This window comes from Monomorium pharaonis, chromosome 6 (genome assembly GCF_013373865.1).
Source record: "Monomorium pharaonis isolate MP-MQ-018 chromosome 6, ASM1337386v2, whole genome shotgun sequence".
NCBI classification, from domain to species: domain Eukaryota; kingdom Metazoa; phylum Arthropoda; class Insecta; order Hymenoptera; family Formicidae; genus Monomorium; species Monomorium pharaonis.
Genome location: NC_050472.1, coordinates 16,796,999 through 16,824,857, shown reverse-complemented (window position 1 = coordinate 16,824,857; position 27,859 = coordinate 16,796,999). Strand labels below are relative to the sequence as shown.

Sequence of the window (27,859 nt, the reverse complement as noted above, 5' to 3'; positions counted from 1 at the left end):
TAGAAACACGAGAATCTAATTGATTTCTATTTTATAATCCATTTCTAAATAAAAACAAACAAATTTAAAGAAATGTTATTTTCTCTCGTTCTCGCATTTTCTGTTAGAAAAGTTTGTTCCATCGTTGCATCATTTTGATTAAATATGAAGAAATATTTATAAATATATTGTGTAAGAAAAAAAAATAACAATGGGAGAACTTGATGTAGCAAATATTATAATACACGAATAAAAAAAAACTATCAATTTGAGAATCAATCGTGAATTTACGATAATGATTTTACGAATGAATTTACGAATTTTTATCAATGTTTTCATCAAGGATTTAACAGTACGATACAATTCGATAAGAAACAAATGTTAAAATTGTATGATACTGTAAATAAGATATTTAAGAAAAAGAAAGAATATATCGTCAATGTACCGAAAACTTTCATTAATTTACTATATTTACAATTACGATAGAAATTAGGTTATTTGAAGATTCCATAAATTTCTATCGCTTTCTCTCTTTCGACTTTCTCAGTCACAGAAGTTTATTACGATTTTGATTTGTCCCTATCTTTACTAAATAATTGTGTCAAGTAATTGCGAATGTGCGTAACGACGCGAGTCTAGGCGTGGTGCGGTGAGATGCAAGAGCGACCATTGGCTGCGTTCAGCGGAGAATATAGCGGTGGAACTGTTGTAAGATTTTCTGCTGAACGCCATGTAGCGGCTTATGCTCTTGCAACATGTTTGCTGAGCGGTCGCCATTTTTTCCATCATACTAAAAGTACCTATCTATATTTTGAATAATTAGTTGGAAAATATCACACTTAATTATATTTTTTAACTCGGTTACTCGGAATTAAAACTACTTAAAAAATATATTTAGGATAATTTAATTCTAGGAGAAAAGGAAGAAGTCCAAAAAAAGATTTTAAAAACTGGACGTACAAGAGTTATTATACGATTATAATAACATTACTTACAGTATCAGTACCTCAAACAACATTCATAAAAGATTACAAAATGGTATGTATCTATACATACGCACAATAATTTTAAAATTATATGTAATTATAATATGCAAATTTAATTATTTTTAGATGCAGAATTTTTTAATAAATATTTATCAAGTAATATAACCTCTAGTAAAGCGATAGATGTAGTAGACAATACAGAAAAAGAAAATATTGGTATGTACATATATATAAAATTTAAATTTAATTTTGCAAATATTTACACATATACATACATGCATGCAAACGTGTGATAAAATAATGTACGTTTATGTTACAGATCCTAAGGAGACAACATTTAATTGGACAAGACAAAATACAAAACTTTTATTAGAAAAATATAATGAAGGCATTTCAAGACCTAAGTCTCTATATTATTTATAACGTTATTTAAATTTATAGCTTCGTCCATCGCAATAAATAATATTAAATCTATTATTTTTGTTAATAATATTAGTTTCCCCTTGTTTGTAGATCTTTTTTCTTCTTCAATAATTAATTAATTTTTGAATCTCCTTTTGAATTGATACGGCCAGTAATAATCAGTAGTCAAATGTTTATATAAAAAAAATATATATATATACATGCAGGATGTTTCACAGTAAGCTTATTAAGTTTCAAATTTGCACTATGATCAGCGCCATCTTGCTGATGGCACATCTGATAAAAGTGCGTTCAGCAGAAACCGCAAACTGTTGGGAGCGCAGCATAAGATGCTCACTGAAAAATTTTTTCCGCTGAACGCAGCCATTGATGCGAGTCTAGACGTGGTGCAGCGGGACGTGAGGGCGGCGAAGCACACGGCAGCGGAGCCGCTTCTCCTTCTTTCCCCCGCCGCTGGCAGCCAATGCTTCACACAGTGAGCCGCGCTACGGCTCGAGCGGCTCGGCTCTTCCTACGGCGCGCTCTCATTCGCACAATTTGAAAAATTAATTTCTCGATTATTTGTAGACCTAACCCAAGACAATATTGAATCTTTAAGTTCATCTCGATCTTTTCTACCTTTTAAGGAGAATTGACCCACATGCTTTGGGACACCCTGTATATATATATATAATGTATATGTATATATAAACTACTTCTAATACTTGTGTCCACGACCAAATTTACTTACGTTGTTCTACAACCGGAGTACACGTATACCCACTGTCGGGATTCGTCCGTAAATGCTTCGCAGCATGCAAAGTTTGCTCTGGCGGGGTGATATTGGACATCTTCGATATATTCAAGAAGAGTAGAGACTCTTTTCAGGTATATAGTGCGCTTTGACTCATACAAAACCGGTTTTTAATGAATATTAATAGTAGTTAATACTAGGCCGGTTTTAACCCAGGTGCTCCGAGGGGGGAGCGGGTGTGCGGAAGGAACTCGTAGACGCGCGGGGGCATGACGTCACGCGGATCTGGGGTCTTGCGGCGCGGGAATTGCTAACGCCGGATTTTCGGGTCCGCGACCGGCGCCGCCCGCCGCTCGCCGCTCGCCACCCGCCGCCCGCCACCGTTGCAGCCATCGCTGCGGTGCTCGCGCTCTCCCTCTGTTGCGAATCTATCTCTCTTACCCATACGTGATCCCTTTCAGTAGCCATCGCCACGATGCTCGCGATCTCCTTCTACTGAATGTCTTTGTCGCCTGTACGTGATATCTTCAACCATGTAGACTTATCATTCTCTCTTTCTCTTTCATTTGTTCTTTCATATGCAGTCTTCCATTCACATACATGCATTCCCACCCATCTTATCTATGTACCTCCTACCAAGTTCCGCACGCCATTATACCGCAAACGAATAGGGCAGAGAGAAAATAAGTTAGAATAATTATTTATGAATTTTTTCATTTATTTATTTCATAATGTATCATATACAATATTTGTCTGATGCATAAGTTCACAATCTATGAGACTTTTTTTATTTATTTGTTTTGTAAAGCATCATATACAATTATACAATATTGTCGGATGCATAAGCCAATAACTCACAATCTACGAGACACGTCTTATCATATTTTTCATGTAATATCTTTACAGCATCACTTTTATTAGTGACATGATTTTGACGTAAAATAGTAACAAATTGTTTATATTTTTCACCAACAATATAAATATTTTGATGCAATTGATAGCATACTTGTTCAACACAATCTTCCAGTTCTAATAAGAATTGTATGGTTGATGGTTTCATATACGTACTAGTATTATATAATGTTAACTTTACAATATTTTCTTTACGTATATTTACGAGATCTATAACTAAATCATGAATCGAAATTCTTGAAGAAGGTACAGCTGCCTGCATGAGTTGCACAATATCCGCACGTCTCTCGATGAACGTTTTCCATATCGCATAAGTCAGGTGTAGGTGACCTATGCGACTTCGGTTATCACCAATCAATAATTCTACACAGGGCATAGATTCCACCCTGATTCCGATGTCCAAATATTTATATGCTGTAGCAGTCAAAGCATATCTCCTTCCCAGGATGCGCGGAATATAGCGCGGCTGCGATAATGTTCTGTAAAAAGAATACAGAGAATTAGAAATAAAAGTGCGAATAAATGTAGAAGGAAATATAGAAAAAAATATAGAGGAAAAAATTTAAAAATTAAAAATATTTACGGTTTATCACACGCTTCATTTTGCTGGATCGGAACGTAATAGTTCATCCTCGAGGAGTTCGTCTTTCACCGATTGCAGTAACGTTTCAGAAACCTTTGCTGTCCGGTAACAAACGGGTACCGATGCCTAAACTCTTTTTATACTGTACACCCCTCCACATACCTCAATAAGAGTAGTGGGAACAAATCCCATAATCTTCATATTTTTGATGAGATCATTTAAAAATCATACATTCAAAGAATGTTAATTTTGCAAAAGTCAGCGCCGATGTATAGCAGCTGTGATGTAAAAATATGCTTTAGGCACGTACACAAATTATTTGATACATATTTTCTGATGAGATCGTTCAAAAAAATCACATTCGAAGAATCTTGCAAAAGCGCTGATGTGTGGCTGCTGTGACAAAATATGTTTTAGGCACGTACATAAATCATTTGTCTTATCTTCTGATGAGATCATTCAAAATCGTGCATTCAAAAAATGTAAATCTTGCAAAAGTGAAGCGCAAATGTACTAATGCTGATATGACAGTGCTTCAGTTAAAACAAAGAAATGATGAGAATATATATAAATGGTCGAAAAGCGCATGATATCACATTTGATGATTCGAACGCGACGCGAAAGTGATTCGAGTGACGAGTGATAACTGGTCGGGAAGCACATGGTATTACATTTGATGATCCGAACGCGACGCGAAACTGTGATTGCTAAAAAGTGTCAAAAACATTATAAAAAAACATGGAACATTTCGAGCAAATAGAACGCGAGCTGTTAGAGCAAGCAAATGGAGTCGCTAACTTGGGCGAGTGTTTCATGTGGTTGCAGCGATGCGACGAATTTATACAACAGCTTGAGGAACATAGCCGCGTCAAGCATCCAGTCCGGCTCGCCGTTGGACAGAGACAATCGTTGGTTGCGAGGATCGCGCGACTTGAGAGTGAAAAGACACAATTACAAATGCGTTTTGTGCACGTCGGTGGTGATTACGCGAGCACTAGTAATAACGCGGACAGACTCGTGTGGCGGAAAATAGATGCAGCGTTCGAGAATCGCATTCAGACAGGTGTGGTGATAAATACAAACTATATTGAACCGCGAACGTTTTTAGAAAATGCAGGCGGTATAGTGCTTGAGCGAGTGCGGGACGCTCTAGAAAAACACAATAGTGTGAAAGTGAACACTGCGTTTAACGGCATGTTTGTAACGGGTAATAAACGTGCGAACAAAAGTATAAACATTAAAAATTGTGAATTATTTCAAGCGTCAGATTTGGACGAGTAATATGAGCGACGCGTTATCGAGCCCACATTAACGTCGCTCGAAGAGTTTCAAGAACGTGATAGCGGATGGGCGCTGTCGCGAATTCTCAATTTGACTCTAAATATAAATAAGTACAATCCTCTATACGCAGGATGTTACGTTTTGCCGCGAGAAATAATGACGAAACGTGCGGTAGTGAACGTTAATTCAGAGGACATGCATGCTTCGCGTGGTCTGTGGTCGCCGCTCTACACCCTGTCGGAAGACATAGTGATAGAGAGTTGTTATATCCGCATTATGCAACAGTTCTAAAGTTTGACGACATCGAGTTTCCCGTTACACTAAAGGACATTGGAAAATTTGACAGTCTTAACAATGTATCAATTAACGTCTATGGAATTAAAAAAGAAATGGCAATGCTAAAGATTCTTCCGCTGCGGTTCTCCAACAACAAGAGAGAGAAACATGTCAATTTATTATATTTGCAAAATCTGCGCGAAAACAGCATACATCATTTTGCATGGATAAAAAATCTGTCCCGCCTCGTCAGCTCCCAACTAAGTAAAAAGGAACACAAGAAATTTGCGATCGGTATGTATAATATATTAAAAAATTCATATGATCTAGCAAAAAAAGTAATTAAAAATGTTTCCATTATTTTTTACAGGTGCTTGAACTATTTTTCATCATGCGAGAGGTTGCAATCACATGATGTGGACTGCCAGACGATGAACGACTGCGCCATCATACTGTCTGCTGAAGACGACAAGTGGTTGAATTTCCGAAATGTAAACCACAAGGAACGAGTACCTTTTATCGTCTACGCGGACCTTGAGTGTGTGCTACGGAAGACGCAACATGATATAGAGCAAGCGTCGTACACATATCAACAACACGAAGTATTCAGCATCAGATACTACGTGCGATGCTCGTACGACGACGCGTTATCTACGTATAGGTTTCGCCGCGATAAAGATTGCGTTGCGTGGTTCACGAAACAAAACGAAGAATTAGCGCATAATGTTAAAACTCGTTTATCCACTAATGTCCCTATGGAAACATTATCGAAGGAACAATTGGAGGCATACCGTAGCACGACGCGGTGTCATATCTGCGATAAGCCGTTTGCCAGACGATACGCGGGTGCGCGATCACCTGACCGGTCGTTACCGCGGTCCAGCACATTCTCTTTGTAATCTAAATTATCGAAATGTATCATACATGCCAATTATTTTTCATAATTTATCTGGATACGATTCACATTTCATTATTAAGGAAATAGCCACTGCGTTCAAAGGGAAGACCGACATACTCCCCATCACGAAAGAAAAGTAAATTTCTTTCACAAAACATGTCATAGACACAGCCGATAAATTAAATCCACACAATTACATAAAACTACGCTTTATAGATTCATATAAATTTTTAAATACTAGTCTCGAAAAATTGGCATCGTTTCTAAACAAAGAAAAATTAAAAATTGTACGTTCCAAATTTTTACACTTGTCTGACGAGGATTTCGATTTATTGACACGAAAGGTGTATTTCCGTACGAGTACGTGGATTGCGTGGACAAGCTGCAGGACATGTGTTTACCGCTGCGCGAATTATTTTTCAGTTCCCTGACCTCTGATACTGTATCCGAGAGCGATTACACACACGCCGAGAATGTCTGTAAGCGATTCTCCATTCAAACATTAGGTAAATATAGTGATCTATATTTGAAAACAGATGTTTTATTATTAGCTGATATTTTTGAAAATTTCCGCGATAAATGCTTAGAAAGTTATGGTCTCGATCCCGCACTCTTTTAGTACACTCTCCCCGGATACACATGGAATGCTATGTTAAAATACACCAACATCACTTTCGAACTGCTTACTGACATTGACATTGGTAATGTTTATAGAACGCGGTATACGCGGTGGCCTCAGTCAATGTTCAGGCAGACATGCGCGAGCCAATAACAAGTACATGCAGACGTACGACCCATTGAAACCATCCTCATAACTTATGTACTTTGACGTCAATAATTTGTACGGATGGGCAATGTGTCAACCGTTGCCCTATGGAGAATTTCAATGGGTCAAAGATGTCTCAAATTTTGACGTGTGTGCGATCGCTCCTCATTCACCAACAGGATACATTCTCGAAGTTGATCTCGAGTATCCTCGAGATCTTCACGATGAGCACACTGACCTACATTTATGCCCGACACGCGATAAACCACCAGGCAAGCGTGAATATAAACTTTTAGCGACCTTGTATGATAAGAAACGTTACGTCATCCACTACCGCAACCTGCAGCCGTGCACGCGTCACGGTCTTCGTATCGCGAAGATACACCGTATATTACAATTTGCACAATCTCCATGGCTCTGTAAAAACATCCCTGCTTAAAATGACAGATAGATTATGATTGGATCTTACTCAATCAGATAGAATTTCTATGGTAATTAATACGATATCATATTAATTACTATAGAAATTCTATCCGATTGAATAAGATCCAATCATAACCTATTTGTTATTTTAAGCAGGGATAGAGTTAAACATACAATTCCGAACCATCGCTAAAAATGATTTCGAAAAAAATTTGTATAAATTAATGAATAATGCGGTGTTTGGTAAAACCATGGAGAATGTACGCAATCATGTTGACTTTAAGTTGTTGACGATATGGGCGGGGCGGTATGGTGCGGAGGCAATGATCGCCAAACCAAATTTTCATAGTCGAAGTATTTTGCGGAAAATTTAATCGCCGTTGAACTTAAAAAACTCGAGGTAACATTATATAAGCCGATTTACGTAGGTATGTGTATCTTAGATATTTCTAAGACGTGTCTATATGAATTTCACCACGAGTACATGTTACCTCTGTATCGTGTTGAATGTAGAGTCATGTACACCGACACCGACAGTCTCATATATCTCGTCGAGTGTGAGGATATTTACGAGACGATGAAACGCGATATCGCCAGGTTTGACAGGAGCGATTATCCCGTCGACAACACATACGGTATACCTCTCGAGAATAAAAAAGTTGCGGGTTTAAGGAAAGATGAGAACAATGGTATGATAATGATCGAGTTCGTTGGACTTAGAGTAAAGATGTATGCGTTGAAGATGGATGGAAAGAAGGATACGAAAAATGCGAAAGGTGTCAAGAATAGTGTAGTTCGCGCTACTACACTATTCTTGACACCTTTCGCATTTTTCGTATCCTTCTTTCCATCCATCTTCAACGCATACATCTTTACTCTAAGTCCAACGAACCATAACGTTCGATGATTACACCTAGTGTTTGAGAGATGAGATCGAGATGACGCGGCGCCAATCATGCATAAGATTCAAGATGCATGAAGTATATACGGTATCCGAAACGAAAATTGCTTTGAGTCCGTACGACGATAAGAAATACCTTATACCCGATTCAGTTAAAACGTTACCGTGGGAACATTATCGAATACCGCTATAATATTTTATATTTTATATACACATTTTATAGTTTTACATTATAATTTTATTCGTATTTTTATATAAAAGTATTAATAAAGTACAAGTATTAATAATAAGAATATATTAAGGATGATGGAAAGATGATAAAGAAATCTCGCATAATATAAAATTGATAATGTATTTTATGTTTATACGGTTACATTGTACTTTTATGTAAATATAATAAAAACAATTTTTATATGGATTAAATAACATTGTCTTTATGTATCCATGAATTATGCAATCCATCGAATCCCAACCACTTGACATAAACCTCATCTCCTTTTCTGCGTAATATTTTTTCAACAAGATACACGTCAGGATTTGCAACACGCTGCAGCTCATATTCGTAGAAACCTCCAGCGATAGGTTTTCCACAGGAATCCTTCAATAGATATGTCACAGGATTAGTACGCTGTACTTTGATGATTTTAAATATCTTCGTAGTCCAATTTGGTGTATAGCCCTTCTCAAAAACAGTTTTGAATTTGCTGACGCGTACCAAGTCACCTACTTTAAATCGTGCATGTGCTGCAATTTTTACGTGACTGTACACCGTGGTTAAGAGTTTTTTAGCTATTGCAGGCGTAACATCGATGGATCGCATGCTGATAGTTCGATGCTTTCGTACATTGTAATCTGACACGAGACGTGGCAGCAGATCGAGCCATCTATAATTTCCATTGAGTGTAAATTGTTTCCACATAATGTTCTTTAATGTGCGGTTAAAGCGTTCGACAACTGATGCTTTCATTATAGAGTACGTGGAATAATGATTAATATCATGTTTTTTCAATAGTTTCTGCACGTTTGCGTTGTAAAATTTCTTTCCTTTGTCTGTTTGCAAATTTTTCGGACATCTTCCATCTTTCCGAATTATCTTTGCAATCGCAATAGCAACTTCGCTACCACTCTTGGCCTTGAGCGGCACAGCCCATGCATGCTTGCTCAGCACGTCGATAACGGTGAGTATGTAGTGATAATCTCGGTTAAATCGCGTGTAAGAACGCATCTCAACCACATCCGCCTGCCACAGGTCATCGTATCCGCAAACTATGACACGTCTTCGAGGAAAATTTCTTCTCGCCGGAGCATGCAACTCCTCAATCAGCAATTGTTTCTAAGACATGCTTGGAGTATAATATACAAATGGCATATATATTCAATATATCGATTTTTTTACTCTACACGATGAGTCACCGCGTCGAGCTGTCTTTGAAACTCGTTTAGCATATGAGCTGCAATTTCTACTCTACTTTGAAATGTGTCTCAATCTTCTTCTCGATATCATCCTGTCGATCCTTTAAAATTTTCACGGTCTGCTGTACGTATCTTTATTGGTTGCATCACTATCGTCTACAGGCAGCGCTACACGTCGAATCTTGCGCGACTTTGCATCAAAATCGGTGGCAGCCATGCAAAAAGCGTTATCGCGCACATAATTTCTGACTAATCCGCTCCATTGATAGTATGGTTCCGCACCACCTCTTCCAAGCGATGTTCCAAAGTTGTTAATTGACATTTCGATGTTGACTAAATGATTTGTTTCATGCAGTTTTAATTTATAATAAGACCAGCTTCGCGAAGTTCCTCAATAATTGATAGAATTTCGTTGTCGTGAGCATTGTGTTCTGCCTGGTGTGAGGCCTCGAGCAATCGAAGGCGATCCACAAGCTCGTTAGAATCATCCCAATGAACATAATCGATCTTGTTATCATTTAATGTAATAGCGCTCGGTATACCTTGTCCAACTTTTGCGTCTGTTACTAAGGGCGCAATTATATTTTTATACTTAGACCCTTTGTTGCCCATTACTTGATTATGTGCAATATGCCCGATTCTATATGCATTTATCGCCAATAGAATGTTTTTATAATTCTGCAAGTCATTATTCGTGTACATGTTGGGCATTTTCATGAAAATTAATTTATACAGACCAGACGTTTCCACATATATTTTACCATCTATGATTATGCTGTCATTCTTATGTATGTCGATGCGTCGTTTATCGCCGAGCATCGTTCCAAAGTCGGTGAAATAAACTCCGTAAACAGTATCTATTATGACTGGTTTTTTACCACTCAGAACAGCTCCCATATATTTTTGACCTAATGGACCGTAGTGTGTGTGCAACTATTCACGTCCTTCTCGCGTTTCCAACTGTTGTCGAATAGACGTCACAAGCGGTTCATTGGCTGCGATTTCAAAAACGTCTTCGACAGAAGGTACATGATTGTATGATAAATCACTATCATGTAATATTTGCGATGTTTCATTCAAATTAGTTGGTACAGTTTTTGATCGTCTCATTTTTTTAACAGGAGTAGAGGTCATTATAGAACTGTTAAGCAAATCGTTTAATCACTTTCGTTTCGGTTTTGGTTCTGCGTACTCGTCTTCCCCCGAAAAGAACGTTTCATTCTTAATCGGATCTGATACATCACCAACGGTGTTTTCAACAATCTGTTTTAATGGTTCGACAATGAGCTTAAAGTGTCTCTCCAACGCCATCTCTTCTTGCACTTTACCCGCTTTCAAAGCGCGATATTTTTTGCGAATTGAATCACTCGTTTTCGCAATCTCTTTCACAATCTTCTCATGATTCATACATGATTATCTGTGCTATCCATGTTGAGAAACACTACTTGGTCAACGTATCGAAAACAAGTGACTGCTTTATGGTATTGCGAAGTCATTAAATCCTTTTCAATATCGTCCATTAGCGAGCGCCCTATCCTTATCTATCATTAAAAATCCATACTTTTGTTGCCAACAAGTATGACATAAATTGCTAAAATCCTCGTAAGACATGTCAGTATTTACATGATCGTTGTACGCATGCTTTAGATTAGTACCATCCTGCTTGAATAAAATTAGCAAATTCGCATTGTCGCGTATAAGATGTTTCGGTATCTTTGCATACGTCTGACAGAGATAGAAGCAGTCGACATCCACGTGTCGCCTCATTGCAAAGTAGTCTCTTATCGTATCTTGCTTATCACACGCCATCAAAGATAAAAGTGGAATTCGGAAGCGCTTCACTCGGCTGAATGACATCACAGTTATTGGAGAAGGTAAAATAATTAACTTCTTCAATCGGTGTCAATAAATTTTCCAAGTATCGATATTTCGGTTGTTGTAATGATTTCGAGTACATATACACATTCTCAAAACGTACTCCATGCAGACTTTCCAACAAGCTTATAAATACGTTTGTCTTGCCACAATTTGACGGACCGCAAATTATACCGCGTACAAAACTCGGCAACATGTTTCCATGCCTCCGTATCTTTCGTTCGGACATTATCCTGTCATCGAAATTTGTTATTTTAATCGCTGGTGAATGTTGTACGAACCGCATATTTTCCCCCTCTATGCTCTCAAAAACTGATAAAAATTATAATAAGACCGATCTATTTATAGAGTCGCGCCGAGCAAAATTGCTCAGTATGTAAAGTGTTTCTCATATTGTCACATCCTTCCGATATACTCGATTTGAGCACCGAACAGTTAGAATTTGTGTCGAAACCTATTTTGCTACGCGTGTGTGGCAATTATATCGAACACGTGTGGGACAGACTTCCGGAACATATAAAGATCAAGATTCGAAGCTATCGTCGTTGCTACGAGCATTATAATCAATCGTGGCAGCAGACGCACATCGACGGCCCCGCACCGTTGATAAAGAATTGTCGCGAACGCCAGCGGTAGGTCGCGGCTTGTTAAATCGTGCGATAAATGCGCTTCCTTTTGAACTGCATATTCCTGGATATCAATTTTGCGGTCTGGGTACTAGGCTGAAAAAGCGATTGGACAGAGGCGATCGGGATATTAATTCGTTGGACGCGGCGTGTCACAAACATGACATTGCGTACTCCCGGAGCAACGAACTCACCGACAGACACGCAGCTGACAATATACTCGCCGCGGAAGCGCGAAAACGCATTACAGCAAACGATTCAATTTTCGGAGAAAGAGAGCTGCTGCAGCAACCGTTTGGGCAGCTATGAAAACTAAGACGAAAATCGGTATGGGCTTGAAAAAGAAAAAAAGATAAAAAGAAGAGAGCGAGTAAACGAATACTTCCCGTAGCGAAACGCGGCGGTGTTTTACCCATTCTACCGCTGTTGGGAATTCTCGGGTCGTTGGTCGGCGGAGCAGCGGGAGTTGCGAAAGTTGTATATGATAACAAGGCAGCGCAGCGTCAGCTGAAAGAATTGAAACGTCATAATCGCGTCATGGAAGGTCATGGAGTTTATCTCGCTCCATACAAGCGTGGACAAGGAGTTTCGATGAAAAAAAACGTCAAAAAGACGTTAAAAATGCCGAAAGGTGTAACTACCAACATACAATTATTACAGCTAGCGAAACGTATGCGCATTCCATACTTTAGAAGAATTTTTATGCGTACGGCATTACCAACGGCTGGAGTATACCAAAACGAGAGTGGTATTGTAAATTTATTATAGATAATGCTGAAGGATCGGGTACACACTGGGTGGCATACGCAAAGAAGGGAAATCGCGCTATATACTTTGATAGTTTCAGCAATCTTAGACTGCCGAAAGAACTGGTGCAATATTTAGATGTAAAGCGGATCGAGTACAATCACACGCCTTATCAACGTTACGATCAAAGCAACTGCGGTCAACTGTGTTTGCGTTTTCTCTAAACAGTTAATAATCAATTTAAAGGCTAACATTGTGCAATTTAACTCAGTATTCGTTTCAACATGTCACTGACGTTTACGCTAACCGGCAAAAGTAGCATCCTCGCGGTAAACTATTTTCCAGCCGTAGATTTGAGCGATGGCGATTACGAGCTCGGCCTCACAGATTTTGAAACATACTATACCATACCTAATGTAAATTCGTCGAATAACAATTTTTACTATGACAAAGACGACAAGGAAATTATGATTCCCGAAGGATCGTATGAATTGCGTGATAGATAGATATTTGAAACGCGCAATTTTACAATCTCATCCCGATGTTGCGGGAAAGAAGACGTTTCGCAAAGAAGATGAAGACGAGAGCGAATATCCGCTGGTGATTCGTGCTAACAATAATACAATGAAGAGCGAGATCATGTGTGCTTATCGGATAAATTTCATTAAACCTAACAACATTAAATCGCTGTTGGGATTTTCATTGCATCGTATTCTTGAATCGCGATTGTGGCATGAATCGGATGCACCTATAAATATCATAAACGTAAATATTATTCGCATAGAATGTAACGTGATTGCAGGTGCGTACAGCAACGACAAGTGCGTACACACGATACACGAATTTTCACCGAGAGTATCACCAGGATATAAGATATCGGAAACGCCTGCACAGATCATTTACCTTCCAATCGTCGCACGGAGCATTACTGATTTGACGATTCGCATTGTGGATCAGGACGGTCAATTACTCGATTTTCGTGGAGAGGAGATTACCATTAGATTACACGTACGAAGACGATAACGTGAGATGCTCGTATTGAATGAGCAGATGAAGGACACAATTTTTACACCAATCAAGAATATTCGGTCGTGTGACATAAATTGTATGACAGTTAAAAATATTCGATCGTCTGATAAAGAGAAACTCTCCGCGTCAAACGTTGAATTTTTAAAATCATTGGGATTCGTCGTACGAAATATCTAAGATGTCTAACATCTTGAACATTGGAAGCGAGCCAATCTTTGACGACAGCATCGTCAAGATTGAGACTCATACGTACAATCCGTATGCCAACACCACTTTTGGATACAGCGATGAAATAAGGATACCCATACAACAACAGGATTTATACACGTTACCATGTGAAAGTTTTCTCTACGTTGAAGGAAGATTGGTGATGAAGAAGAAAGACGATATAAGGATAAAGATAAAAATGAAATAAATCTCGAAAATAATTGCGTGGCGTTCATGTTTGATGAAATTCGATATGAACTCAACGGTGTGGAAATTGATCGCAACAGAAACGTTGGAATAACCAGCACCCTCAAGAACTATGTATCGTTATCATATGACAAAGCAGTAATTATGCAGAATGCAAGATGGGAATTTTCGTATAACCTACCGGAAGGATACTTCAACTTTTGCGTACCGCTTAGTGTATTATTGGACTTTTGCGAAAATTACAAATGCGTGATTGTTAACACTCGTCACAAATTGATCTTGATACGAGTGCGCAACGATAACAATTCTATCGTCGGAAATTTTACGGCTCAACCGGAAATTGAATTATTTAAAGTGCAGTGGCGAATGCCGCATGTTACGTTAAACGAAGTCAACAAATTATCTTTGCTGCGAGCTTTGGAGAGTGGACAATGTCTAAGTATGAGTTTTCGCTCCTGGGATCTGTACTGGGAGTATCCTTTGCTGCAGAGTACGACGAAACATTCATGGGCTGTTAAAACTGCAATTCAACTCAAGAAACCGCGCTTCGTTATCTTCGCACTGCAGACTGCTCGAAAAAATATCATGTCTCAAGATGTTACAATCTTTGACGACTGTAATTTGACCAACGTAAAACTTTATCTAAACTCCGAATTTTATCCGTATGACGATATGAATTTAGACTTTCGTAAATTTAGATATGCAATTCTGTATGACATGTATCGACGTTTTGGTAAATCTTATTATGGATATGAGTGTGCTCAACGTAATCGCATTCCTGGAAAAAGGACCTTTTGCGGTCATTGACTGTTCGCGACAAAACAAATCCGTCAAGAGTGCTACCGTAGATGTGCGCATAGAATTTGATTGCAAAGAAAATGTTCCCGCAAATACTACCGCTTATTGTCTCATTTTACATGATCGTGTAATTGAATATTGTCCGTTGTCCAACGTAGTGCGCAAAATCATGTAACATCAAACTGATAAAAACTGAGATATTTGGTATTAAAGTACTTGAAGAGTTACTCATAATGATCGTACCGACATTTGTGGATCTGCAAGGATTCATTGTCGATAAAAAATTTATCGTAAAGGAAGTGGCGGTACTGAGAAAAGGAACTGTTCTCACGCATTACATTTTTGCTAGCCCTATACCATGGCATGTTCTTACAAAATCCGACAAGTCTTGCGCTTCTTGGTTGATTGCCTATCATCATGGATTGCAATGAAAGAACGGGATGATCCCGTATAGCATGGCGAAACGTCTGATTACATCTGCTGTGTGTAATACGAATGACAGCAATACTATCGTATACGTTAAGGGACTTCAGAAACGAGAATGGTTGATGAACATACTCGATACCGATGATGGGATATATATCAAGACATTGGATGCGGATTACGAAGACATTGAATCTTTAAATAATCTAGATGTTAGTAATACTATACGATGTGAAAAACATGTTAAGAATTGTGTTTTACAAAATGTATTTAAAATATATAACTGGTGGTCGCAACACCAAAATAATTGCGAAATTTTTTCAAAAAAAAAAAAAAATAAAACTCAATAAAATGTTTATTTCTACCTTTTCCTGTACATATAAAATATATAGATGTATGATGCAGTTTGATAACGGTTCGATAGCTGTACGATGCGGTTCGATAGCTGTATGATCCAGTTTGATAACGGTTAAATAGCTGTACAATGCAGTTTAATAGCTGTATGATGCAGTTTGATAGTGGTTACATAGCGGTTCAATAGTGGATCAATAGCTGTATGATACGGTTTGATAACGGTTCAATAGTGGTTCGATAGCTGTATGATGTGGTTCGATAGCGGTTCAACCATGATTCGGCAGCTGTATGAAGCAGTTTGATAACGGTTCTTTATCTGTACGATGCGGTTTGATAGCAGTTCACTACCATTGCATGCAATGTAATTTCATAAACATATTCGTAAACGTAGTCCTTCGTTAGGGTGTATCCTTCGTTAAGGTATATGCAGGTATACGAGGTGATTAAGGTGAGCTATCCTGTCATGATCGAGATATGATCCCGCTTTCTCTGAAGCCTATCATTTTGATATGTCAGCTCTTTTAAGCTCTCTCGCGACTGTCGTGCTGTCTTTTCAGTTCTCTATGTTAATCGTCCACTGTTTTTTATGGTGTGCATCACGTTGTATATATCATGCGTATATATATTCCATTATCCCCCGCATCGCCCATTCCAGGCATTTTGGCGATTGTAGACGCTGATGAAGATGCGGGGGAAGTAGTGCACGAATTTGTAGACCTTCGCGAAGTCTCCGATCGAGAAGAGGGTGACAGTGACAGTGACAGTGACTGACAATGACGATTCCAGCGGGGATGATGAGCCAGAATTTAATCCCCGCGAAGTCCTCCAACCCCTTGCGGTGCCCAATATGGACTACATGGGGGTATCAGACTTTGAGGAGAAGGAGGAGGAGGGAGATAATGACTCTTGTAGTTACTAGTGTGGTTTTATAAACTCGATTTTATGAACTGAGGTATGGGGCTGCTTCCCCTGTGAGTGATTATTTTATTCTCTTATACTCATTGTTCTCTTTCACACTTTGCATGCTCTCGCTCTCGCTCTAACTCACACATACTGTTCTCACTCTCTTTCTCTCATATTCGTATGTGCTCTTTCACTCAACCGTTCCACGGTGACGGTCATAGCTGTGGAACGTGCCCGTGAAACGCGATCCCGGTGGTAAGAGTACCGCGGCGATGGCTGCTGAAAGAGATCGCGTACGGGCGAGAGAAATAGATTCGCAATAGAGGGAGAGCGCGAGCACCGCGGCGGCGGGCGGCGGGGGGCGGCGACGACGGCGGCGGCGGCGGTCGCAGACCCCGATTCCCCCTCTACCGGTCGCGGACCCGAAAATCTCGCGTTAGCAATTCCCGCGCCGCGAGACCCCCCGATCCGCGTAACGTCATGCCCCCGCGCGTCTACGAGTTCCCCCCGCACACCCGCTCCCCCCTCGGAGCACCTGGGTTAGAACCAGCCTAGTATTAACTAATACTAATCGCTTTTAGAATATTGTATGTTTTATATTTTTGATGACTTCAATATACGCCAACAACGATTAATTGAAGATAAAGCTACTCCTATTCGAGATATTTGGGATACATTAAACTCTAATTTTTAAAAATGTATAGGCCAGCGGAAAATTTGATCATAGACGAACAATTTTATCCTTACCGAGATAGAACAAGATTTACACAACACATATTCCATCTAAGCCAGCTAAATATGGAATAAATATATTGTTGCGTGCCGCGTGTCGCTCGATACACCCCTGAAGCGCCAGTCAGCTGACGGACCGATCGATATTTTCGATCAGCCGGTTGCCGGAAGAATTTGTTATTAAAATAATTGAATTGAACGGCTGGTTGCCGGGAAATATTTTGTAAACAAATATTGTAGACAGTTTAACGTCGGACTCCTGCCGAGGAGGACGTGTCACGCGCTTTCTCTGTTGCAATAAAGCTTTTTGAGTTCCATAGACGTTTTGATTTTCTCGACGCGAGTGTGTGTGTGAGTGCGGGAGTGTCTTTCGACGTTCCGGCGCAACAATATGATAGATTTGTGATGCCGAAAATTCTTATCCATTAGAAGAAAGAGTTGTCAAAGAACTTGCACAGTTGTATAAAGGATCTAAAAAAAATATCTGCATAGATAATTTTTTTACATCTTTGCCGCTAGCTAAGCTATTATCTTGGAATTTAACTGTTGCTGGCACTCTAAAGAAAAACAAATCCTACATACCAAAAGCCATGGCTACTTCCAAAACAAGAGCAGAATTTTCGACATTATTCAATTTACACGAAAAAGTGGCTATTTGTTCCTATGTACCGAACAAAATAAAGCCGTTATATTGTTTTCGACTAGAAACTTCGATAAAGTAATCAGATGACACCAAAAAGAAAAACAAAAATTATTCTTTACTACAATAGATACAAACCTGGAGTCAACACAGTAGATCAGATGATTAGAAGACACACAAGCCAGATGTACTCAAAGGTGGCTACTCGCTCTTTTTTATAATATCATAGATATTGCAACTCTCGCATCCTGCATTCCCATACAGCACAGGGAGCTCCCGAGGAGCTCACAAATTTTTTATAAGCTTCATTTAAGCTTCCAAAAAATTCGCATGGAGCTGCTATGTCCGCTTTTGAGAGCTCCTTGAGAGCTTTATTTGAGCTCGCAGGGAGTTTATAAATCGTGTTTTAAGAGCTCCCTGCGAACTTCAAAGTAATTCCCGGGAAGCTTTTATACAAGCTTCCTGAGAGCTTCATCTAAGCTTGCAAGGATTTCAGAAATTGTTTTAAGAGTTTCCTGCGAGCTTCGAAAATAATTCTCGGGAAATTTCTATATAAGCTTCCCGGGAGCTCTTATGTCCGCTTTTGGGAGCTCCCTGAGAGCTTAGATGAAACTATCAGAGAGCTTACATAGAAGCTTTACGGGAATTATTTTGAAGCTCGCAGGAAGTTCTTAAAACATTATTTCTGAACTCCCTGCGAGCTTAAATAAAGCTCTCAGGGAGTTTTCAAAAGTGGACATTGGAGCTGTCGGAAAAAATTTTATTTTTATATTTTCTCAATTTTTGGAAGCTCTCTTTGAGTTGCGAAGGCCCACGAACTCTCTTCGTGTAACAAAAACAATATATATTACACTTTGCTGCTAGTGAAGTACTAACTGCTAGGTAAGCCGTGAGTGATGGTTTTCTTTTATAAGCCTTTTGGAGTAAATTTTCTCACGAGAAAGAGGAGCGCCGTGCCTTCGCCTAGTGGCGATCTTGCGAACTACTCGCGGCTATATGACTATACATGCAGTACATTAATTTATTCGATATGTTCAATCTCTGAGAGTTTGTTTTGTCAAATTTTGTAAACTTCTTGAAAACTCAGCAAAATGAACTCTCTGGGAGCTTGTTTTGTCGAATTTTGTAAGCTCCCCGGAGCTTAGCAAAATAAACTCCCTGAAAGCTTGTTTTGTCGAATTTTGTAAGGTTCTCGGAAACTCAACAAAACAAACTCCCTGGGAGCTTGTTTTGTCGAATTTTGTAAACTTCTCGGGAGCTCAGCAAAATGAACTCCTTGGGAGCTTGTTTTGTCGAATTTTGTAAGCTCCCCGGGAGCTCAGCAAAATGAACTCCCTGGAAGCTTGTTTTGTCAAATTTTGTAACCTTCTCGGAAACTCAGCAAAACGAACTCCCTGGAAGCTTGTTTTGACAAATTTTGTAAACTTCTCGGGAGCTCAGCAAAATGAACTCCCTGGGAGCTTGTTTTGTCGAATTTTGTAAGCTCCTCGAGAACTCAGCAAAATGAACTCCCTAGGAGCTTGTTTTGTCGAATTTTGTAAGCTCCTCGAGAGCTCAGCAAAATGAACTCCCTGGGAGCTTAATCGGAGCTTTGTGCTGTATGGGTTATTTATTACGAAAATAATAAAATGTTAAAAAAAATAAACGCAAAATATTTATGTAATAATTAAGTTAAAAGCAAAGCTTTTCCAATAAGCTTGCTCTTCCAATAATTAATAAATTTACAAGTTTTGCGATTAATTCTCAATTGTAAATAATACAATTGTAAACAATAAAGCATTATAATGTAAAACTGGCAGCGGAAACTATTCTCGGTAGGTCAACAAATCCCATTCCTTCTGATCTGAACAAAGAAGAAATAATAAAAACAAAAAAATATTTGCTGTTTATAAAAATTTTTATTTTTATTTATTTCACAAGCCTTTTCATTAATTGACTTGATAACCGCACGTAAATAATATATTTCTACTAATGGATACACGTGTACTCCGGTTGTGGCCCAGGCGTATGTGAACTTTAATGCAATATATTTTTTAATTCCAGCTTTTAAAAAATTAAAGTTATAGCATATTTCGATAGTAAAATGATCAAATTGTAACGATTCGGACGCGATTAAAAAATTTTTTGCAGAAACAAAAAATTTTCAAAAAAAAACTAGTTAAGTGGCCACATTTGTACCCAGTTAGAAACACAAGGGTTAATATAAAACTTTAAAATGTCAAATAAAAAAAATATACAATGCTGCTCAAAAGTTTAAGAACATTACTTATTCAAAATTGAAAATATTCTAGCAATAACATACTACCTCGAGCGAAGCAGTGTTCATACAGGAATCTCATGTAAATAAACAAATAGTACACACTATCTCACCTTAGAAATTTCCTACTTTTATACGAATTTTACACATATTGTCACCAATTTTGAAACCTTACAGCATCGCGAAAAAAATCGTTAAAAAAATTTGCAGTAAGTGAATAAAAATTTATTTCGAATACTTTCAGATAAAATGCCAAAAAATTTTTAGTGTCATTATTTTAAAAACTGACTTAACACAACATATTTTCAAAAAACTTGAAAAAGTATATTTTTAAATTTATTTTTAACCATAATAAAAATTTAAAAAAAAACTCAACCACAAGTTGTAAAGTTATTTCTGTGTACTTTCGAATACTTTTTTTTAATTTTCTACGACCATTTCTTACAGAGATATTAAAACTTTCCTCTCGTTCTGATATTAGGAAGTTAGGGAAATACCAAACTTTTGAGCCGTACTGTATTTTTTATAGTACAATAAACACGACTTTTCTATTTCTTTCCATTCATTAATAACAAATTGCAGTCTCTTTTAAATCTATTTTAAAAATTTTAATGGTTTTAAAGACAAATCTTTTAACATAATTTCTGTATACTTGTAAATATATAATTAATCATACATCATAATCTTGATATACTTATGCAATAAATTAATTTATGAAGATTTATTTATCTGTAAACTTATCAACGGATTTAAAGCCCGAGCTAGATGTCTTGATTTAACAGTCGTTGCTCCTGACGATACAGCGTCCCTGTCAAATTTTCTTTTTCTTTTTTCGATTCCCATGATTTTTTTCAAAGTGGGTGGTACTATATATTCAGGCACATCTTTCAGATGTGATTGCAGTTTCACAGTATGCAACGTCTTATCTTGACGTAATGATTTTAAATCCCGTGGATTATCTTCAAAATAACTTTTCAGCTTTTCGCAATTTATAACTTCCTGTTTAATTTCTTTTAATCGCGCTTCTCGAACAGCAATTCTTGTAACGGCCTTCCAAGCATCTTTTGCACGATATCTGAAATTATATCAATTTCGAAAAATGAAACAAATACCGCCAAAAATAATTCTATATAAATTAAAAAGAAAACTAAAATAAACACTATATTTTTTAACAAAAAATCTCTTTACAAATATTTATGTTTTAATAATTACTAATTTAAAAACTAAGAAGTTCTTTTATTTAATAACATAGAAATCTAATGACGCTTTTGAAGTCAGATTTTTTAGCACTTTCCTTCCTTAATAAGTAAATTGTTCTGGAACACCCTATATATATTCTTTCCCTATATATCTTTTTGTTACATATATCTTAATTCTATATTATTTATATCTATCATAATTTTGAAAATAAACAACTTGTAATATCTGTTCAATTACATTTTGAGTAAAAATTCCATACTTCTCGCTTTTTTCGTAAAAATAAACATTTATCTACAAAAAAATTTAAAAATTTGCAACAATTATATATGATAGTAGAAGGTATCAAAAATATTCAGTAATTTTTGTAACTTCCTATCTTCATTTATGTCGTCAGGGACAAATTAAAATTAGAAAAGATATTTTTAACTTTATTTCACTATAATAACACAGGCCTACAAAAAAAAGTATGATGTGCTGGGGTGGAGACATACTATTCTTATGTATTTTGATCTGCTAAACACAAATCTGACATAAAAAATGGGGGTCGTCCAACATATAGGTGAGAAACATAAAAAAAACAGATCAAAATCACATTTTTTCAGCTTCAACTGCCATGCATTATAACGGGGTACGCCAGAAGAAAATGGTATATTTCAGCAAAATAAACTTGCTGAATACTAACCTGAGGTCTAAAGCTAGAGTTATAGCAATTATTCCGTTCTCAGAACGCGTAAACCCGGTAAAAAACGCATATTTTCAGTTTCAACTGTCGTTAAAAGGTGAACATTGGGTCACAAGTCTAGAATTGGGAAACCTGGTCTAAGCTACATATTTTCGGATGTAATTGACGTGTATCATTTAGAGAAGAACGCATCTAAAAGAAACGGCTGCATTTTGAGAATATAAATTTACTGGACGCTAACCTAAAGTCTAAAAAAATGGTTTTTTCGATTTTTACAATAGAGGGCTTATATTGGTTTGCGCTTTCGCATACGTTTGTCTTCAAAATGACATGTGTAACGAATTTCTATGTCGTTTCTTTCCTTTCGATTGAGTTTTTCTCTTCAACATCCAGCAGTAGTCTGCCATCATATTAACATCCCATCTTCCTTGATACCGACGTTCAAATTCTTTTATACCCTGGTGAAATCTTTCACCATGCTCCTCACTAAAATCTCCCAGATTTTCTGGAAATTCATCAAGATGTGAATCAAGAAACTGCAGCTTCAAATTCATTAAACAACCTAAGTTTTGGTAGTTCTTTATCATATTTTCTACAATGCCTCTGTAATCTTGATCTTTAGTATTGCCCAAAAATTTTGTTGCCACTTCTTTAAAGCTCAGCCAGGCTGCCTTTTCTGTATCCATAGTAGTAACAAATACTTCATCTCTAAACAATTTGCAAATTTAAGGTCCATCGAAGATACCTTCCTTCAATTTAGCATCAGATACATTACTAAATACTTGTCCCAAATATGCAAAGCATCGACCTTCTTTGTTTAGAGCTTTAACGAATTGTTTTATCAAACCAAGTTTGATATGCAAAGGAGGAAGAATTTTGGAAGGCTCGACGAGTGGTTGATTTACAATGTTCTGTGAACCAGGTCTTGATGGCCACACTTTTCTTTTGTAGTGACTCTCTCTATCTCTACTATCAAACATACACAGATAACATGGGTACTCAGTAAAGCCAGATTGTTGTCCTAGTATCATAGACAAAATTTTTAAATCTCCGCAGATTTGCCATTTATGTTCTCTATATTTGATTTTATTCAAGACCATTTCGATATTACAGTACTCTTCTTTAAGCACAGTTGAATGAGCTAAGGGTAAAGATGCATACTTGTTTGTATTGTGAATAAGAACTTTTAGGCTTCGCTTGGATGAATTAATAAATAACCTCCACTCTTCAGATTTGTATATATTTGGTTTTAATTGATCAATAAGTCCTTTGACATTCGTACAATAAACTAAATTCGAGTCTTGTGTGAAATATTTACGGAACTCTTTTTCTCAGTCTCGATAAAATGAAGCTTTGGTGTTCTTTGACAACATATTTTTCTTTTTCAGTTCTGAGGCCATTAATTCAGCCGCATCTTTCGATAGTTTAACTTTTCTAAATAAATCATTGAGTTCTTCTTCAGTGAACGTTTGCGGGGTTCTCTTTTTGCCTACAAAAGGAACATATTCCTCTTCACTGCTCGAAGACAGTTCCTCTTTAGTCTCATCAGATTCACTTTCAACTCTTTCATCTGATCCATGTTCTTTTTCTGAATCTCCTAGAACTTGCATAGCATCCAATTTTTTCGTAAAGCTGTCTCGTGACTCACTATCTTCAAAACCTTTTATAAACTTTGTCTGTAGTAGCTGAACGCTTGAAACAGAAGCATACACAATTTTCACAGAAATGTTTTTCATTAAAAAATTCAACAATAATATTAATCTACACAAAGATACTGACAATCTTAACACAGTGTATGACAGAATTATATGTATAGTTTAGTTACTTTAGACTAGGAACAATTTTTAAACCAATAATATTTTATGTTTTTAAACGTGACTTGCACATTTCCAACGATGTCTTCATTTGACTGACAAACGTTGCGAAGGATAGTGTTTTCTAACACGTCTCTCTAATATCAAAGAGTTGTCATTTGCGTACTAGGATATTTAATGTAACTTACTGCAATTATACGAGGTACAATTATTTTATTCAATTTACGGATTTTAGAATGTGATGTTGAGATGTGGTATATGTAATATAATTTGCGTATCTATGTAATTTCAGTTTCACTTGAAAAGGGCCAGAAATTGTCTGGCCAAAACATTGTGATCTAATTAATAAAGTATTGCCAGAGTAGTTATTATCTAAGTGGTTTTTTATTGTGGTATATACACAATTTTGCTTTTGACTAATCTTTTTATAGCACTTATATTTGTCAAGCAAAAATAGCACTCGCTTTTATCAGATGGTTTTTCCCATATCGCCGGTGTTATAAACTTGAGTCTACTTCTGTCTTGTTGTCTTTCGAAACGTGTCATCATGTTATAACAAGGCCCACAGATTACATGAGAAACCCAATTGGTATCTTGTTGTGAAACTTTCATGTTGAAGCATTTTTCGTATAAAGTTTTTATCCGATCCGTTATATTCTTGTTGTTTTTTTTCCTCTGTATTCCGCACAAATATAACAGTAGCTATTTGGATCTCCGGAATATTCGTGATTATCACGAGCACTGGAGGTGCCCGCACAGTTTTTTAAATTAGAGAAATTATAGTCCATAAAAGTTTATTAAACCTGCACGCTAGGAATCCTGTCCCGATCGTAGGTGAATCCGCCGTCCTGAGGGGGATAACCCTCATACCTCCCCAGGCCTAAGTATAAGGGCTTTCCGACTTTGACGAGGATAATGTCAACTCGTCGTCGGACACACTACGGCATCATCCTCACATACTAGCCCTCCCCTGCAAGACAGCGCGCCTTCGCTGGCTTCGTTACCACGAAGGACTGGACCGGACGAATCATCTTACACATCCCTTTTCAGGGCAGTTGTCATCGTGGCCAGCAACCTCCGTGGCAGCAGTTTTCTGATATAAAAAAATTTAAACGTCGGTATCAAGAGAGATGGGACGTGATTATCACGAGCACTGGAGGTACCCACACAATTTTTAATATTAGACAATCCACGAAAGTTTATCGAATCCGCAGGCTAGGAATCATGTCCCAATCGTAGGTGAGTCCGCCGTCCTAGGGGTAATAACCCTCATACCTCCCGAGGCCTAAGTATATAATAGCTTTCCAATTTTGACGAGAACAATGTCAACATGTCGTCGAATGAATCATTCTACACATCCCTTTTCAAGGTAGTTTTCATCGTGGCCAACAACTTCCGTGGCAGCGGGTTTCTAATATAAAAGTAGTATTCTAATATAAAAATAGTATTCTAATATAAAAGAATTGAATTTGAACGTCGTTATCAAAGAAGATAGGATGTTAATATGATGGCAGATTACTGCTGGATGTTGAAGAGAGAAACTCAGTCGAAAGGAAAGAAACGACATAGAAATCCGTTACATGGGTCATTTGAAGACAAACGTATGCTTCTCACCTATATGTTGGGCGACCCCCATTTTTTATGTCAGATTCGTGTTCAGCAGGTCAAAATACATAAGAATAGTATGGTCTCCACCCCAGCACACCATACTTTTTTTTATAGGCCTGTGTAATTGTAAAGTATAAAAATGTTAATAAAACCTACAAAATAATATTCAGCAATTAAAAAAATAAAAAGATACGATTATCATGGCCAAGTTGTAAAAACAGTAATAAAATGTGACGATGTAAGTAGCCAGTGACGCTGTATTGGCCAATGTCCCTATAAGAGTTAAAATTTAAATATTGTAAACACATTTTCAATTTTAATTTATTTTGCAAGGACTGCGATAAATCCTTAATCCTTCGTCCGTAAACGTTTTTTTCCGTACCTTTTCTCTGTAAGCAAAGGTCATTTTCGGCTAATGCTTTAAAAATTATGATGGAACGTTTAAAAAAATATAAGAAAATTCAAATAATTCACCATATTTTAGTTTACGTATCAATTGTAATATTTATAAATTATTAAATTGTTTAAATAGTGTGTTTAAATAAACAAAGTAAAATATGTAAAATGTAATGTTATATTCAAAAAATCACAACTTTTCAACAAATTACTCGATTTGAAAAATCCAAAATGGAAATAAAAGCTAAAGAATTATGCTTAAAAAAAAAAATGCCGAGTGGAGAAAAAAAACTTAATTTTTCGACCTAAAAATAGCTTTTTTTTGAAGTCGTAAAAATGTGATTTTTTAAATCGTAAGAAGCATAAACTTTTCAATTAATTTTATTGGCTGTAGAAGTACAAAAATAATATTGATCATTTTGCAATCATGAAAAATAAATATCAAAGGAGTATATAATAATAATTATACAACACAAGCGCTACAAAAAAAAGATCTTTTTATAAAAATTTTATTACGAAAATTCATAAATAATTACAAAATGCTAAAAGCTTTCAAAAACTTAAAAAATAATAAAAAAAAGAGTTTGTTATCTACCGTTTCAATCAACGTTGTCTGTAAACGGGGGTCGGTTTCGTCAAAATAAAATTTTACTTGCTTGCTATAACGGCTATTGTAAAACTGCGACAGCGGCTCTTGGAGAATTCGTTCCTTACCTTAGTGTAAATATTTGGGGCACGATCAAAATCCGCTCTCCTCTCCCATTTCTAGCTAGTAGAAAAAGAAATTTTTGGTCGGACAAAAACAACCCGCGTTTACAGACAAAGGGTTAATTATATATTATGACAATAAAATCATAAAAACGGATCATACATACCGAAATCCTTCCACTTCCTCCAATTTAAATTGGTAAGTTTTAAACAGATTTTCACAATTATAAGTATGTGTCAATTTTTGTTCCACTTCTTCCATCAATGGTCTTTCCCTGATAGCTACAAAACTAAGAGCTGTTCCCTGGTTCTTTCCGCGAGCAGTGCGCCCCACTCTGTGTACGTAAGAGTTTAAATTTAATGGAAAATCAAAGTTGATTACGTTGGATACGAATTGGAAATCGATGCCACGCGCTACACCCGATTCTTTGTCTTGCTTGCGTTTGCTTTTTTTCATTTTTACCACATGCGGCTGTAAAAAATAAACAAATGTGTGAACAAAACAATATAAATAACGTCGCTTTATTTAATGTTGGCCAAAATTTAATCAATTTATTGTTTGGTAATTATGATTAAAAATTTAATTCTTGATTATAATAAAAATTAAAATTCTTTCTCTTAACCCATTAAGTCTCAAGCGGACAGTTTTCTGTGACATTTTCAGTGGTATTTTATACTATAAATTTAATCCTCAAAAAAGTTCAAATAAACTTTTTCTTATGTAAAACTTTCTAAACTTTCAATGTCCGTCGTCAAAAATTCTCAAAAATGCGATCTAGAGAATTTATGTTAATTTATTTATATTATAACTACAGTAGATAAAAAGACATTCGTAGAGAGATCGCTAGAGTCTTCGCACCGCAGTGCGACCTATCTCGCATTCGTTCATCTGCGTCTGAGCAGCAGCGTGTCTATGAGAGACTGTACTAAAAGAAATATAAGTGTAAGCAATAGCATTTAATTTCTCTGTGTAATTATTTTTCCTCCTCCCGACTTCGAGTCTGCCTTCTCAAGTTACAACAATTTGCAAAAAAGCCAATTTTTTCACTGAAATTTTCTTCAATCAATATTTACACATA

At 37.0% G+C, this 27,859-nt stretch overlaps 2 protein-coding genes and 1 long non-coding RNA gene across 10 annotated transcripts in view; 1 reads left to right on the top strand and 2 right to left on the bottom strand.

The window, feature by feature from the left end:
• Positions 1-374: 374 nt before the first annotated feature.
• On the top strand, positions 375-1,352 carry LOC118646041. Its single transcript, XR_004963675.1, has 3 exons — positions 375-1,017; positions 1,092-1,181; positions 1,285-1,352. It is a non-coding gene; the product is annotated as an uncharacterized LOC118646041 (long non-coding RNA).
• Positions 1,353-2,818: 1,466 nt separating this feature from the next.
• Positions 2,819-7,328, bottom strand: LOC118646076. The gene is made up of 2 exons (XM_036288363.1): positions 3,617-7,328; positions 2,819-3,512 (listed from the first exon to the last, which is right to left on the bottom strand). The coding sequence occupies exons 1-2, from the start codon at positions 3,661-3,663 to the stop codon at positions 2,942-2,944; spliced, it is 618 nt and encodes a 205-aa protein (XP_036144256.1). The 5' UTR covers positions 3,664-7,328; the 3' UTR covers positions 2,819-2,941.
• A 12,665-nt stretch (positions 7,329-19,993) lies between these two features.
• The window catches only part of LOC105839170 (probable ATP-dependent RNA helicase DDX56), an 82,712-nt gene continuing 74,846 nt past the window's right edge, over positions 19,994-27,859 (bottom strand). For 7 of the 8 annotated variants that reach the window (XM_036288893.1, XM_036288894.1, XM_036288895.1 and 4 more), the window contains 2 exons: positions 26,948-27,252; positions 19,994-21,447 (listed from right to left, as the gene is read on the bottom strand). In XM_036288893.1, the coding sequence (XP_036144786.1) occupies positions 21,084-21,447; positions 26,948-27,252 (669 nt within the window). In that variant the 3' untranslated portion in view covers positions 19,994-21,083. Of the gene's footprint in view, positions 21,448-26,786; positions 26,842-26,947; positions 27,253-27,859 lie in introns of all 8 variants that reach the window. The other variant, XR_004963867.1, reaches the window with a different exon arrangement.

Excerpts from the sequence above, each read along its gene's own strand:
- LOC118646076 (XM_036288363.1), bottom strand. The coding sequence starts at position 3,663 with ATGAACTATTACGTTCCGATCCAGCAAAATGAAGCGTGTGATAAACC. Across the intron at positions 3,513-3,616 it reads AATGAAGCGTGTGATAAACC|AACATTATCGCAGCCGCGCT; the intron begins GTAAATATTTTT and ends TTCTTTTTACAG.